This window comes from Electrona antarctica, assembly GCF_951216825.1.
Source record: "Electrona antarctica genome assembly, chromosome: 4".
Lineage (NCBI taxonomy): Eukaryota > Metazoa > Chordata > Actinopteri > Myctophiformes > Myctophidae > Electrona > Electrona antarctica.
The window spans coordinates 34,992,934-35,010,352 of record NC_136809.1 but is presented as its reverse complement, the minus strand read 5'-3'; the positions used below and the strand labels follow the sequence as shown (position 1 = coordinate 35,010,352).

Here is a 17,419-nt window from a genome sequence, read left to right as displayed (position 1 = left end):
GAGGAATAACTATGAACAACGCGCAAGATATGTCGCCCGATTTTGTCTTGATGCGCATGGTTTCCGCGGCCGAGGATGACCGCTTGGTCGAGGAGAACGGGAATATGTCGTCGGGTGGAGTGGTGGCAGGACTCGGCAAGGAGGTCTTGACTCGCGGCGGCATGAACGGAGGCTTGGAATTCGCACGAGATCCGACGGCAGGCCTCGCGGCGCATCATCATCATCCCAACCACCACCTCCTCCTCCCGTCGCTGAACGGCGGACAGCCGAGCGTCGGGGGAACGGCGGCACCTGACATGATGATGATGGGAGTGATGGCGTCTCCTCCTCCCGCACAGGGTGCGATGGAGGCCCCGGGGTTTGATTTCTCTTCCAGAGGCGGCCTGCTACGGCCTCAGCTCCTCGTTTTCCCCGATATAATGCGCGGCGGGGAGGGTATCTTAGACCGTGATTCTGACCATAGGATTCAGCCGAGGCATCCGATGGATATTACAGATAAGAGCCCCGGCTCTGTCGCCCCTTGTGACCTGCTGTCCGCCTACAACAACACGCCGAGCCCGCACGGCGGCGGCGACGCGCAACAACAGAGCCACTTGGTTCAGACATGGGGTCTGCATCAGCGGGTGACATTATCCACGGTGGCCGCGGGGATGGAAGACATGTCGGCTGTTGAGATATGTCGGCAGCACAGTTTGATCACCGGCTCCACGGAATGGCCTTTGTTGTCCGATAAAGCCACCCCGCTTGCCATGATCGAATCGAAGTGGGGTCGATGCGCGTCCGGGGAGGGAGAGGGCTCCACGGTCTTCGAACTGGCCCGGCGGTTCGGGGAGCTGGGCGTCCGCGCGGTACCCAAGATGTTGTTCAAGGATGGCGAGCTCCCGCAGTGCTCGTGTCAGGGCGCACACGGGCCGGCGGTGGGAGGCATGGAACCCGGGGATGACGCGACCGAAACCAGCGACGCTTTATTGGTGCTCGAAGGGCTAGGCACCGGGGATGTGGTCGGGCTGGGCATGGACGAATGCCCGGGAGACGACGAGACCGAGACGGACGATGAGAACGGACACCGTGCGTTTTTGCTCAACAGGAAAAGGGAAATTGTTCAGAAAATGTCCGGAGCCTTTTCCCTCAGCAGCTTTCAAGCAGAGTTGACTAGACAGGTGGAGGGGATGTCAGGGAGCTCCTGCCCCACGGCGGTGCAACTTGACGCGCAGGCAGCGTGCATCCTCCACAGAAACCTGTCAAATCATCCGAGCTCGCAAATTTCCCCTGGAGTTTCAGAGGTCGTGCCTCAGGGTCCGGTACCCACACCCGGACAGAGCTCGACCCGAGCCACCAGTCCTAACCTCAGCCAAGCGTCGACACCCAGGAGGCGGCCGGAAAGGTGCTCTAGTGCGCCGAGGACGCCCACGGGCCGAGGAGGGTGTGGGGACAAAACGCTCAAAGTTCCGGTGAAGTCCAGGAAAGGCTCGCTCAAGATTAGGCTGAGCAAACTATTCCGGACTAAAAGCTGTAGTGGCTCCAACCATCTCCTGGATAAGAGGCCTTCGGTGACCTATTCTATCTCTTCCGCTGGGAGTCTAATGGATATGGCCACTGGTGCTGAACAGGACAACGACAGGTAAATGATATCCTACAGTACAATGCACTCACACACCAGGCAGGGGTCATCAATATGTCCATACGGGCAAATGTCTCAGTGTCAAGACTTCCCACATGTTCCCATGTTCATATTTTGATCATAAGACCCAGTCAGTCTGGGTCCGTTTTTTTAAGAATAGGCCTATGTATGTATGGCACTGATTTACTATATGACACTATAGCATTAGGAGTCCACTGGCACTGAACAGGACCCCCATAATGTAGGACAAAGGGAAACAATTGGACCCATAGGGTCCATTCTCCCAGAGCTGTGAAGGTTCTGATAGTGTTGTCCACACTATCAATGGCCCCCATGCTTATAACAACACATGTATGCATGTGGCATGTCTAACATTTTCTGTTAAATGAGTATTAAGTATAATAACATGTCCACACCTCCAGTCCTCGCCTAACTTTATCTACTTCTCTCCATCTCTCCTCACATGCAGCCACAGTCAACCTCGACTGACCAGGGCCCAAAGTGCCTTCTCTCCTGCCTCCCTATCAGCTTTCACTGGTAAGGGCCACGCACGCACGCACGCACACACGCACGCACGCACGCACGCACGCACGCACGCACACACACATGTTTACCCCTCATGAATGTTGCTGTGGGCTGGAAAGACATCTGAAACAGCAGTTTCATCATGTGAGGCCTCACATTATTGAAGCTGATACCATTGAGGTTATTGTTTTCTGGGGTTTAGGCTTGCCTACTGATTACTGAATGGAACAACCTCTCAATCTCCCAGGCTATTTAGGGTTCTGTATTTATCGTAAAAATGTAATAATAATACTAATACTAATACTAATAATAATAATAATAAATGATCATGTTATGATTGATACCACACACTTTTAACAAACTTTAACGGCTCTTTGAAAGAATGCAAGAACGCTCGCCCCAAATCATGCTCGCGCCCCGGGTCAAATCCGACGACCTCGGAACGGTCGCCACCAGGTATTACTAAACGTAGCCTCAGTAAAACTATGCTGAAACTTAACCTTATTCCTAACTTAAAATCTGTAAAACAAATACAAGAATATATACAAGAACCGCTGGGGGCAACCGGTCTGCGACAAAAATGGCGAGTGTGTTTTGAGGCGAGCCTTTGAAATTGGGTGGTCATGTAGCATTTGCTCTCTATCTTGCTGTCATGGAAACCCTATTCAACATTCTCACTTTCTATGTTTCTGTCCTTCTTCTTTCCTCTCTTTCTTTGACTTAACCCTTCTTTGTCTTCTGCCTTCATGTCTGGGTTGTATATAGGTGAGACTGTTTCCCTGATGGATGTAGATATTTCCCGCCGAGGGGCAAACACTCCTCACCCGCCCACACCTCCGCCTCCCCCACGCAGAAGTCTCAGTCTATTAGGTATATCTCTCTCATCCCTCTATCACTTCCTCTCTTGTTCAGTCAACACCTGCTTTCTGTTGAACTAAAAAACTAACCTCTAATCTTCCTTCTTTGCATGCATTTAACCCCATTTCTAGACCACTGTACCCTTGCACATATTTACAATTTGCCTCTAGCGGTAGGCACGGTATCACACCTCCACCCGACAGACCTATCTCTACACATAATCTGCTGGTCTTTTAAACTTGATTTCCCCCTGGTGTGACTTCTGTTGTGTGTAGAAACTTGCAGCTTTTAGAGAAGCAACATTGTGGCAATTTGAAAGATTGTACTTGGAACTGAAGCTTCAGAATGCATCTTGTGATAACATGTTCATACTTTTAACGTAACAATATTATCTTAAAAAAAAGATTGTTCTTTTGTTGTTTGAAGTTAAAGGTTTTCATGTGACAACAGTAGCATATCATCTCTGTCGGGTGGAAACCTCATATGTCCAAAACTGTGGCTTTTCGGGATTCAAATTAAAAAATATTCAAAAGTAACAGATCTGCAAGCTCAAAACGTGTCGCTTCGCACAGAGATTCGAGCTTGTGGATCTGCCACTTTTGGTCCTTTTGTGTGACGCTGTAGTATGATCTCAGGGTCAACATGCTAGTCCAGAAGGAGAAGTGAATGGCTGAGGAGAACGGATCCTCGTTTTACGAGGCTGCCATGATGATGAGTATGATCTAGGGCATAAACACAAAAAGTTAGAATAATATTGTATATTATAATCTCATATTATGAAGAAAGGAGGTTTCTACGTGACAGCAACAATATGTCTTTCTCTTGATGATTTTCTCTTGTGATATTATTGAGCTGATAGTGATAGTGAGGTATAATGTCTTGCTGACTCACCACTGTGGACACTAGTGTGTCTATGTAAAGCTGAATGACCTTTTTTCTTTCATTGATTCTCAGGACTTTGTTTCAGATTAAAAAACAATCAAAAATGAAGCTGCAATCAAAATATAACCTAGATCAGTAGTTCTCAAACATTTTCAAGTCAAGGACCCCCAAATTGATTAGGCATCTGAAATATTAGCCATCTGACAATGTATTGTGCCAGGGACCCCCAGTAAAGTAGATTTGTGTTAAAAAACTTTCCCAAACATCTAAAATTAAAAAATAGCAGATGTACAAGATCACAGTGCGTCACTTCGTGCCCCGCTGCAAGTTTGTACATCTGCTATTTATATAGCAGATGCATGGATAAAACAAGTGTGATGCTATATTAACTACTTTTGCTGGGGACCCTCAGTCTAGAACCACCCCAAGGACCACTGAGAACAAATGCTCTAAAGAAAGGTTTCTCAGGACTTTGCTTCATAGGTTGAATGTTGAATAGTCTACTTTCTACTCATTTTACTACAGTGTAGAGTCTAGTGGTTAGACCATATGCCTTTAATGCGGAAGGTTGTGGGTTCGAACCCTGCCTGGGGTCAACATCAGCAAGGGCATGCGGTCGCAACGTGTTCCTAACGCCAAATCAAATGGTTACAGATCTGAGTCAAGTCTCCTGAGGAGGCGCGTCTGTAGCCTATCCTTGATGGGGTATCCGGATGTAAAAACAAATCCTACTACAGTGTAGAGAAGCCAGGGTTATGTGTTCTATTCTCACTAACATACTGTATGTATGGTACTGTAAGCCAGTGGTTTCAACCCTTTTCATATCATGGTCCACTATTTAGGCTACTTGGCATTTGAGCCACGGACCACCATTTAGCCTCTCAGACCCAAAACGTAGAATATGTCGTTATCGTTAGATAAGATAATTTAATTCTTGAGAGAGTAAAATGGCTCTCAAGAGATCTATAATGGTCTATTTGGTTATACCAACTCCATCATTTAGCTGGGGACTGGCTGGAACACCCTCAAGGACCACTGGTGGTCCGGGGCCGGTGTCACTGGTTGAGAACCACTGTTATAAGGCACTGGCAAGTTAAGATGTATTTCTATAAATACAGTGAATCTTTGTGTGACGCACTTACAGAATTACTACAGAAGCACACTGCATGAGCCACTTGTCTGGTTAATAATTTGTTTATGTTTTATAATAAAACATGGAAGTGGGTGGGTATCAATTATTACTATGCATACAAATGTATGTTGTTCTGCCGGAGAGAGGTTCACGTTTTGTTCTTTGACATAATTGTCAGCACCCGTTAATATCTAATCCATGCATTGTTATATAATTTGTGTTTGTGGTCCTAAAAAAGTATTAGCCTAATTTATTATCTTTATTAATTCGAAACCCAATGCAAAAATTCCATTCTGCTGTTAGGAACAAGTACAAGTACACAATTCCTTCTGATTCCATCACACATAGTGTCTCCTGTGGATAACTGAGCCAATGTTGAATGTGCTAACAATATAGACCCCCCCCCCCAATCCCATCGTAAGAACCTTCCTTCCTTCCTTCCTTCCTTCCTTCCTTCCTTCCTTCCTTCCTTCCTTCCTTCCTTCCTTCCTTCCTTCCTTTCAACCTCCCTCTCTTGCATCCTTTTTTGTGTTTATGCCTTTATTTGTTCACTCCTTTATTCCTTCCTCTCCTTTCTGCCGCCCCCACCCCCCACCCTTGTTCTAGATGACATAGGTGGTCCGCAGCCTGGGCCTTTCCTAATGAGTGTCATGGGGGCTTCCCTGCAGTCCCTTCCCCTGCCTCTTCCACCACCTCCTCCCTCACATGCAACCATCCAGCACAGTATCAGCCTCAATGGTAAGAGTGTTGGAGGAGGGATAGATAGTTAGCCTTGCATCATCAGGCTTTCTACAGCCACACAGAAGCTTGGGTTTCATTCCGAACTAACCATTGTGAATCGGTCCCACATAATAATAAAATGTGGACCTACTCCTCCCATGGGGGAAATTCAGTTTTCAGCTCAACCCAGCTGCCCCTCAAGGGGCATGGAGCAATTCGGGCTTCTTTCTCAGGGACACAAATTGGCATTGCTGGCCCTGGCCTGGAATCGTACTTGGGACAACCAGGGGCTTTGGCTCCCCAGAGGGGGTCATAACCACTTGTCGTCATCATTTAATATGCCCCTTCACAACAGAACAGACAGCTATCGGTTTTAAAATGTACAATGTTCCCCCTTTAATGTATCAAATGAATAAGAACTACTGCTATTACTAATGTTTATAAATCTACAAAACTGGACCCCTCCAGACAGTGCGATGTGTTGTGTTGTGACATTTACTCAAGTTGTGGAGAAGGGTCAGGACATTTACTTGTGACTTCATAAAGCTTCCTGTCAACATGTCCGAATCAAAGTGATTCACTATAAAACAGAGAGGTGATAAAAGCATTGGTTGTGGTTTGAGTGCCATGTTTTAAGATTCATTCCATAACATTTCCATGTAAAAATTGATTGGTGGATCACAGGGTTAGAGTCCATAGTACCACATAAATAAGGCTATTAGTCCTTCCCAGTTCCCACAGCTGACTTCAGTTTGAATCTGACCCAAGGCGTTTACTGCATTTCATCCCCCTCTCTCTCCCCCGCCTTTCCTGTCTCTCTGTTTGCTGTATCTGTCTTTAAACATACAATGCAAAAAAGGGAGGGGAAAAAATAAAAAATAAATTCATAAAGAACCTTCATTTGAGATAAAATTATTTACAAGTCATGTTGCTTTGATGTTATAGCCGTTTGGTCATTTTAAAGTGAACTGACATGTTTTACTTTCGACACCTGCAAAAGTACATTATTTTGACATTTTTTTACTACAATCTCACCATGTCATATGAAATCTGCAATGCATTAGTAATATTAGTTCCAGATTGGACTACTTCGTAAAATGTAACTGAGTCCCTTTTCTTTCCATTAGATGCATTTCTCCGGGCCCTGCCTCATTCGAACCCATCACAGGCAGACACCCTGCACCCATCTAGACTGGCCCCGCCTCCCATTCTCTGCCCCCTGCAACGGCCTGAAGCTAGCAACTTCACCGCCAGTCTGAGAGAGCTGGAGAAGGTACAGTACTACATGGTGTATTTGCTGTACATTATGTGTGTGAGAGGGTGAGAAAGACTGACATGGTGTATTGTGTGCGCATGTGGTCAGTGGTGGAAAAAGAGAGAGAGAGAGAGAGAGCATATATCGACTAGCAGACTTGCAGATGTTGATGTTTCTGATGTTATCCACCTTCCTTCCTGTCTAGTGTGGCGGGTACTGGGGTCATATCTATCAGTATTATTAAACTGTATTATAATTGATGTTCAGGTACTAGAATACATACTATACTGTATTAACAATCCACAGAAAGAAAACAAACTAATTCAGAGGTAATCTACAGTATTACTGCAGGGATCCAGACTGGAAGCTAAATTAATGGATTTGTTTTTCGTCAGAAAAGCTGTAGAACACTTCTCCTACCTGCCAGTAACTCATCAAAAGTAACATGCAATAAGCAGAAGAGAATCATGTCAAAAGCAATCAGTAAAGGGCCTGCACAAAACAATTACACAATATATCTGCAAGCAGGGATAAGACAGGGCCAAGAAATAAGAAAAATCACACCCATGTGTACTGAGCAGTGCAGGCTGCTCAACAACATTCACACTGAGCAGTGTGAATGGCCCTTTTAGGCTGCTCAACAATGCCACTTTAGGTCAACCAGCGGTATTGCAGCTGTTCGTACCCCAAACAGACACCAAACAGACCGACTTATTGTGCATTATTTTATTGCTGGTGGTCAAACGGTTCATGAGATATGCCTGTTCAAAAGTTTGCATTTTTCAAGAAGAAGAAGAAAACAGAAAAATGCAATAATCGACCATATGCCCTTCCGGCTTGGCCCCTTAAAACCCTTGGGGTGCCACCCCCAATAGCAGCCCTTTTGTGACATATATTCATATTTTTAATTCATCATTTTAATGCCAAAAGAAAAATCCGCGATTTACACACTATATCTCATTTTGATGGGGCAAGAATATAGTATTGGGACAATCCTGATGGTGGCGGTAACGTCACCATTGTGCAGATTCTGACCAAAGGGAGCGAGTGAACGATGACCACTTCCGGTTTGGATCAAAATATCCGGTAGTATCTTTGCTACTGTGCAACAACATCAGATGTCCGGAATGCTAAGCTATCATCGTATTTTTCATAACTAAGTCAAATTAAGCTCTAATCAAGCCCAAAACATTGCATTTTACGCAGCGATGCATGCGCGATCATGCGCGTGCGTGATCGACCATGCACGAGCGGATTTCGGCCGGTTTTAGGAACATTACATCGGCCGTTAGCCAAATTAGCCAAAAAATGCTAAATTTTGCTACATTAAGGTCCCGATTAGGCTCCCGATTGACAGCCCGTCAATTCCGTCAACGGGAGGTCTGGATTTATTGATTAATTCTGTCAAATCTGTCAACGGGAGTTCAAGGGTTAAAAACAGATTCACTGTCAATCAACAATGCAAAACTAACGTATGAAAATTAATTTAGGGCTGGGGCATGTGACCATTGTGTTATCACCGCCTTTAGTTTAAACCCCCGGGGGCCCTGCCACTATACGAAAAATAATTCATATGTAGGCCTACTTGTCCTTTCCCCACTCCCACTCTAGTGTGGATGGTACTGGGGTCCTATGAACTGGGAGGACGCAGAGATGAAATTGAAGGGGAAGCCGGACGGTTCGTTCCTGGTTCGGGACAGCTCCGACCCGCGCTACATCCTCAGCCTCAGCTTTAGATCACAAGGAGTCACGCACCACACGCGCATGGAGCACTACCGTGGTGAGTCACACGCATGCACACTTCGCATGCCCGCACTCGCTCACTCACACATGCACACGCACGCACACACGAGCACACACACACACACACACACACACACACACACACACACACACACACACACACACACACACACACACACACACACACACACACACACACCTCTTGACGACAACAAACAAATGTGCAGTGAGATAATTTAGAATACCCTCATGGAGCACGCTATCTCTGCGCGTCCTTTAATTGGTGAAGTTTAAGAACGGACAAAAGTATTAAGGTTTAACATGTATTTAATCAAATTGCATAAAGATAAAATATTACAGATTGAATAATAGAATGAGTTACAGAGATCTCTGGGCGTCCAAAATGCTCTCCCTCTCAGCAATACATAGTCACCGAATGGCAGTTCATGAAGTCTGGCGCCCCCGTTCTATCTATCCCTCGCCCATATATACGTTTTAACAATGCAAGGGAAATTCCAATGAATCATTTCTGGCGTCCCCTTCTCGGAGACTTCTGCTTTTCCTTGGGGTGATATATTGGTCATATAGCCAAGAGGAAAGAAGACAACACAGCCTTTAGAATTATGGGAACTAATGGGTTAACAGTCATCGCTTTAACACTTGAGTTGCTATGGATGTATGTTCGTTTCTCAATACTTCCTGAGAGGTGCCTATTTCTGGCCGGGTGTGACAGCATGGGGCTTTTGCGCTGTGAGAGGATAACTAAAACAAAATACATACATACATGGATGCACCTGGGACGTATCCTCAGTGATGTATCCCAAGGTCATCGGGGTTTCGGGTCTCCCAACATCATACCCCTCACTCAGGTGACCCAGCCGGGGTGATCAAGTCCTGACTTACGTCCCAGTAGCTACCCTCGATCAGTCCCATTAGGGAAAAACCAGGGCCACACAATCCGTTCCTCCTGAACTACTCTGCTGGGACTGGGAGGTACCATTCTGGCGCGTGGAAGGACTAACTATTATACTAATTATAGTTATACTAACTATTATACATTGTCACAGTATGTACAACATGTCTGAGTCCTTGATTGAATGAACTGCTTCATGTGGTATTCTGTTGGGAAGACAACCTACCACTAATAGTGTGACTCAAGTGTTCAAGCATAGACACACAATAAGATAATATACTCATAATATTCAGCAAAACTATATGATCACACTATGCCATAACTACTTGGCACTTTTTAAGTGGTGCAAACCACTTCCTTAAGTCAGGGGTTCTCAACGTTTTTGGCCGGGGACCCCCGGAAATGCTTTGGCAATGTCTCGGGACCCCCGCCCCGCCCCCTCCCGACCCCCAATATAAATTGACTGCTACAATAACCTTAAACCATTTTGGGCGGGAACCCCTTTTGATGTTTTAAGCATTGTTATAATTTAGCTATTGAAAAATAGCAGATCTACAAGCTCATAGCGCGCCACCGAGTGGCGCGCTTTGAACTTGTAGGTCTGCTATTTTTGAAAAATCGTGAAAATAAAATTTAAAAAAAAAACTTTTTTTTTTCTTCTTTTTTTTTTGAAAATATTTTGGGGACCCCCCAAAATAATTTGGCGACCCCCCGAGGGGTCGCGACCCACGGGTTGAGAACCCCTGCCTTAAGTGACTATGTGTGTGGGTAGCTGGCTGGCTGCCTGTCTGAACACGAAAACAGCATGGTTGTTTGTCACCACCTGTGCGCAACCTAACACACACACAAACACACACGCACATATTAACTGTATATATGGTGATTTCAGGTGTACCAGTACAGTACAGTGACAGTACAGTACAGTAGAGGGTACAGTAGAGGGACCCCCACACGGTAACTCTGTCATTTCTCAACCGTTTCGGACGCGGGGCGGCTCGCCTGAATCGGGCCGGCACCCTGGGTGCGTTCCTGTGGGTCTGGACCTCCCCCCCGGGGACCCCCACACGGAGTTGCACCACTTACTTCACATGGGTGTGATTTTTTAAGATTAATGGATATGATTAGACAACAATATAATGAAGAGAATATAAGCAAAGGATATCTCAACAAAAAGATATTCCAACAACACACACACACACACAGACACACACACAGACACAGACACACACACACACACACACACACACACACACACACACACACACACACACACACACACACACACACACACACACCACTACTGGGATGAGTGATGCACTGAATCATATGCATCGTGCCTTTTTCGACACACCGTTCCCATCCATCAAAACAGGAGATTGGCTATTCTCACTATTTTTGAGCGGTGCACACTGCACAGCACTGCACACCGCTCCAATGACTGTCCCTATGTATGAGTACGAGGCCGACTAACTTCGTCTGTCTGTCTGTCTGTCTGTCTGTCTGTCTGTCTGTCTGTCTGTCTGTCTGTCTGTCTGTCTGTCTGTCTGTGTATGAGTACGAGACACACAGTACAGTACAGTACAGTACAGTACAGTACAGTACAGTACAGTACAGTACAGTACAGTACAGTACAGTACAGTACAGTACAGTACAGTACAGTACAGTACAGTACAGTACAGTACAGTGAAAATAGGCCCTTGTGCACAAAATAAAGGGGTGTCAGTTAATTTATTCACAATGTAATTTTGTACTGGAATCATGTGGATCCCAGAGAGACACCACACCAATTTGGGAACCCATGTTTTAGAAAAACAAATCCCATGTATAATTTTCTTTTTCTTCTTCCGCCTCTCCAGGAACATTTAGCTTATGGTGTCATCCCAAGTTTGAGGACCGCTGCCATTCGGTGGTGGAGTTCATTGAGAGGGCGATCATGCACTCCAAGAATGGCAAATTCCTCTACTTCCTCCGCTCTCGAGTACCAGGTACATTATATAGGTCACACGTTGACATACTGTACTGTACTGTACTGTACTGTACTGTACTGTACTGTACTGTACTGTACTGTACTGTACTGTACTGTACTGTACTGTACTGTACAGCTCAATTCATTCAAAGATGTTGTGGAATGCAGTGGTGTAAATAAGTTGATTTCCTCAAGTACTGTACTTCTACTTCTACTCCACTACATCTCAGAGGAAGATATTGTACTTTTACTCCACTACGATTATATGAAAACTTTAGTTACTAGTTACTTTGAAGATTTTGTTTATTATTACAAAACATACAGTATATTAACCACATCATCCCTACAGTATATATACATTGTGAGCTTGTAGATCTGCTATTTTTAAAACTTGTGAAATCGGACATTCTGCATATAACTTTCTACTTTTAATACTTTAAGTACATTTTGATTACTCAAGTTTATTTATATTCTAGTATTTCTACATTGCAGCATTATTTGGTACATAAGTACATAAGTAAAAAATGTGAGTACCTTTTCCACCACTGGTGCTGAATTATGCTTACAGTGTGTGTGTGTGTGTGTGTGTGTGTGTGTGTGTGTGTGTGTGTGTGTGTGTGTGTGTGTGTGTGTGTGTGTGTGTGTGTGTGTGTGTGTGTGTGTGTGTGTGTGTGTGTGTGTGTGTGTGTGTGTGTGTGTGTGTGTGTGTGTGTGTGCGTGCGTGCGTGCGTGTTTGTGCACGTGTGTGTGCGTGCGTGTGCGTGTGTGTGTGCGTGCGTGCATGTGTACACGCGTGTGCACTGTGCACATGTTCCAGGGCTTCCACCCACCCCGGTGCAGCTGCTCCACCCAGTGTCTCGCTTCAGCAACGTCAAGTCTCTGCAGCACCTGTGTCGTTTCTGCATTCGTCAGATGGTCCGCATCGACCACATCCAGGAGCTTCCTCTGCCCAAGTACCTATACCTACTGAGGCTCTCGTTCATTTATATGCCTCACCCGACCGCACACACCTCATACACCTTCAAGTTCACACGTGTTTCTGTCGGGAATGAAGTTCCTTGGCGTATTGGCAGCTTGCATAAGGAATGCGTGTACGCCATCGAATAGTTTGCTAGATTAGCTGCACAGTGCACACCAGTGTTGATTTTGACAGAATATTTATTTCAGTTTTATTTATTATTTATTTTACTTTTGTATAAAATTCCATTTCGTTTTAGTCACATTTTAGTCATCTGAAATGTTTTAGTTATAGTCTAGTTTTAGTTGACTAAATACCATAACATTTTAGTCGACTAAATCTACAGTTAATTTTGTCAACTAATCTTTATCTTAGCAGGATGGTGATGGTGATGGTGTCTTAATGCTTGATTTATACTTAGCTGAATGCCGAAAATAGCAGATCTACATAGATCGGCGGCTATGTTCAAAACATGATGACACCTGCTGGCAACTAAGCATAAAACAAACTTGTCTTAGTTCTACTGGATCTCTTCTCCACTAACATTTTAGTCTACTTTTTATTTGTGGACGAAATTGTCAATACATTTAGTCTTAGTTATAGTCATCATAGCTTAGTTTTCTTTTAGTTTTTATTTAATTTTCATCAGTGAAAAAGGTAGTCAAAAAGGTAGTGACGAAATCAACACCGCTGCAGACAGACACACAAACAAACAAACAAACAAACAAACAAACAAACAAACAAACAAACAAACAAACAAACATAAACACATAGGGGTGAAAGCTAAATTGCTTTGCCTGGCAATGCTGTGTTCGTGCAGTGATTCTACCTGTGATTCTTTCCAGACCCCTGATCTCCTACCTACGGAAGTTCTATTATTACGACCCAGAGGAAGAGATGTACCTGTCAATCAAGAGCATCCGCCCTGCTGCGACGGCGGTGGAACAAGAGGTGGAGTCTCAGACGTAACAGCAGTGCTCTTCTCAGCTGAAGTGAGTGGCTTTGTCAATGTCACCATCTTTTGTAATGAAATGTTGACATGATAATCTGACAATCTCAAATATACACTATGTACAGTATAATCATTCATAATAATGATAACCATATCGTTGCTGTAGGGCAGAATCTTTGTATCTCCATAGTTTTAGTTTTATATAAGCAATAGAAGTTCATTAAAGATTAATTCCAAACAGAAGAATAAATCAGATATTGTCTGCCTGACTGACTCCACTTTAAGGGTTTAAAAAACATTAAATCGGCACTCGGTGGCTCAGTGAAGTCCCTGACCACCAACATAGAGGTTGTGGGTTCGAATCCACCGTGGTGCATCCAGCTTTGTCAGGCTTCTTTTCTAATACAATTGGCCCGTGTTCAGAGGAGGAAAGCCGGGAAGGTAGGGTGATTTTCACTGCATGTAGTATTCCTATGGGCTGTGGCGGCACCTGTCAGCAGAGAGTGGTGGGCAAGACAAGAGGTGTAGGACGAAGGCCCTATGTCCTCCCTGTGAGGGCTGCTCACTGACAGGTGAGTCAGGATACAACAGCAGTGACAACACAGAAATGTGTGTGGTGAGGAATGAATTGGCATAATGACTACATTGGGGAGAAAATGGGTTTAAAAAAGAAAATAAACATGAGTACAGGAAAAACACCATTCCGTTCGCCCCTTTACCCTGCATTGAGTGAAATTGTGTCTTATCTGCCTGTTGACCTACACCTTTTCTCCCATTCCAGGTTTCTTTGTGAGGGACTGAGCTCTAATGGCCTGCTAGTGCTCCAGCATCAGCCAATCAAAGTCCTCGGAAATCTCTGCATCCAGTGGGATTGAGATGAACCCGCCCCTCTATTTACTTTGACGAATGAAGGGAGGGAAGCTGTGGGGTAGTTGTATGTCAGGAAACTGACCGCAACAAATGCGCCCGTGGAGAGGCAGAGAGGGACTTGGCCTCGCTGAGAAGTGACTGGAGAGAGTGCAAACACTCTGGAAGGAGAAAAAAAGAGAGCTTGAATTCTGAACTCTGACTCAACTCCCAGATAGATTTTCCAATATGTTTTGAACTGGAATTTTAAAACATGATGCACTGGTGGTCTATTTGTACAACTATCTTTTGCTGCCATTTCCTTATTTTTCCTTTCATTCATTCCAAAGGATTGTTGCTGGGACTCTTAAGGCCGTGACACATTGAAAGCATCGAACAGTACTCTCGTCAAGAAGTAAAGAGAGGTTACCTTTCTCCATGGCTCCAACTAATTACGGATGGTCTGTGCCACGTGTCAATGCTTCAATATAGAACCGCACGCTGAGAGACATGCGCAAACGCTTCAATATAGAACCGCGCTCTGAGAGACACGCGTCAACGGGTTTTGATAACAAATGCGTCTGATGCTTGCATTGTGTCGGCACCTTTAAGAGACCCTCAGGAATACATGTAGCTGCAGAGGTGTTCAATTCAGCAGGTTTAAGACGTCGGGAACAGTATTGCACATCTGTCATACACTGTAAAATCCTGAGTGTTAATTTAACTTTGATAGTGTACCAAAGTGTACCACGTGTGAACCAAACAGGTCCATTTAGATCCATTTCTACAGTTTTAAAGGTAAATTATTAACACTGCAGGATGTTACTGTGTATATGTCCATATAGACATTCAGAACATGCATAATTGCTCTGATTTTAGTCACATTAGATGCATCAGAGAACATTATCTGAACAAAACATACATTGTTTTTTTTGTTGGCCTGTCTGTAGCAATAGAGACAATTTGACACACGGATATACTCAGCTATGAATTAAAAACATTTTTTTGTTTAGACCTTTGCTAGCCTCGATACTACTAGCTCTCCTGAATGACATACTTGTCATGTTTGACTGTTAGCAACAGTCACAAAGACTACTCAATATTTAATACTTGCATAAAAGATAATAGCAATGAATTCACATTGGTCTGCAGAAGACACATGACATGATAATGTGAATTCACATGACTGGGATGCTTTATCAGACTATACAGCAATGACTCGACATTGTCGTTATTTTTTTAGCTTCTGTATGGGGTTTGTATGAGAAAGAAGCCGATTTCTACTTTCATCTCATCCAGCCCCACGCATCTCTGTCATGGTTGATTTCTATTTCAACTCTTTAATTGTTGAAATGCCCAGTTGTACTTTGCTCAATCTGTTTCTCTGTATCCTCAAGCTGGGTACTGGCTCAGCATTTTCAGTAAAAAAGAAAAGAAAAGAAACAAAGTTTGATGATGCTTCTCTGTCATTTTCCAACCATATTATCTTTTGAGCCAGATATAGAATACGCAAAGGAAATGCAATGTATGCATAATGTATGTATGTATGTTTGGGTCTTTTGGTGCGTGCATGCATGTGTGGAGGAGCAGATTGTGTGTGTGCGTGTGTGCGTGTGTGTGTGTGTGTGTGTGCGTGCGTGCGTGCGTGCGTGCGTGCGTGCGTGCGTGTTCACCGCGGTAGCAGCTTGAGGTACTATATGCTGCCAGTTCATGATTGATGGTGGATCTTCTGTTGGAAGATTTTCAGCATTCGCTGATTAATAGAAAGAAAAAGACATCCTAGAGAAATAGCAATTAATTAAATAAAGCAAGTTTGAACACTCAGTATTTTCATACTGTACTGGAATCCAGGGGCCCTTGTCAACACAAATCAAACAAAACAAATCAAGGTTCAAGGTTTCTTTATTTTTGTCTCTCGAAGGAGAAATTTGTCTTGGACCCCAAGGACCCGCCCTGCAGCAATCAGCAATCAATCACAATAAATATGCTTTGGAAAATAGTCCGCAATTATTGCCAAGGTATAGGCTACTGTGAGTCATAGTCATTTGACCAAAAGGAAGCATGCACATCTCCAGAGATTCTACAGATGCTGGACAAAAATATAAGTACAATGAAAAGGAAGGGTTGTCCGCACACTGTTGTTTTGTACTCATACCTGACGAAGACCTGTAAGGGTCGAAACGTACTAAATAAAAATGTCCTGGGAGCAGAGACACAGTGTGCGGACAACCCTTCCTTTTCATAGTCAATGGACTAAACATGAAATATTAACAAAGGACTCTCCTCTTCAGAAATATTGCAGCAGTGTTCTTTCCTTGGGAAAATTGTGGATCATGGATCTGAGTAGTCACAAGGTCCAAGGGGAAAGGGGGGCAGCTCATTCATTGCCTACTACAAGCTGTTATGCTAAGGGCTGGCAGTTGGAACTGACAACCACTGCAGGATATTTATCTCCATCCATCCATCTTCAACCACTTATCCGGAATCGGGTCGCAGGGGTACAGTTTCAATAGAGATTCCTAGACTTCCCTTTCCAGAGCAACATTAGCTACTTCCTCCAGGGGATCCCGAGACCACTGTGAAGATATAATCCACCCATCTGGTCCTTGGTCTGCCACAGGGTCTCTTCCCAGTGGGACATGCAGCAGGAGGAATCGCTTGGGAGGAATCCGTACTAGATGCCCGACCCACCTATGCTGGCTCGTTTCCTACTCAAGGAGCAGCGGTTCTACTCCGAGTCTCTCACGGATTACAGAACTTCTAACCCTATCTCTAAGGGAGAGGCCGGCCACCCGTCTGAGAAAATTCATTTTGGCCGATTGTATCCACAATCGTATTCTTTCGGTCATGACCCACACTCCATAATAATAATAATAATATTTTGCATTTATATAGTGCTTTTCTAAGTACTCATCGGCTGAATTCACCAACAGCAGTGAAAATGGTCAATGAAGTCACATGAACTTCATAGCTTTAGATTGATTGGCTATTTTCAAATAGCCATTAGACAATGTATATAGTTTAAAGTTTAAACTGTGCTCATGTGAC

The 17,419-nt window shown here is 44.3% G+C and overlaps 1 protein-coding gene across 1 annotated transcript; it reads left to right on the top strand.

Annotated features, from left to right (window-relative positions):
* On the top strand, positions 1–15,748 carry socs7 (suppressor of cytokine signaling 7). The gene is made up of 10 exons (XM_079499082.1): positions 1–1,621; positions 2,091–2,158; positions 2,912–3,016; positions 5,625–5,756; positions 6,866–7,011; positions 8,605–8,773; positions 11,506–11,634; positions 12,433–12,568; positions 13,419–13,565; positions 14,307–15,748. The coding sequence occupies exons 1-9, from the start codon at positions 12–14 to the stop codon at positions 13,540–13,542; spliced, it is 2,619 nt and encodes an 872-aa protein (XP_079355208.1). The 5' UTR covers positions 1–11; the 3' UTR covers positions 13,543–13,565; positions 14,307–15,748.
* Positions 15,749–17,419: the final 1,671 nt, after the last annotated feature.

Excerpts from the sequence above, each read along its gene's own strand:
- socs7 (XM_079499082.1), top strand. The coding sequence starts at position 12 with ATGAACAACGCGCAAGATATGTCGCCCGATTTTGTCTTGATGCGCATG. Across the intron at positions 1,622-2,090 it reads GCTGAACAGGACAACGACAG|CCACAGTCAACCTCGACTGA; the intron begins GTAAATGATATC and ends CCTCACATGCAG. Across the intron at positions 2,159-2,911 it reads CTCCCTATCAGCTTTCACTG|GTGAGACTGTTTCCCTGATG; the intron begins GTAAGGGCCACG and ends GGTTGTATATAG.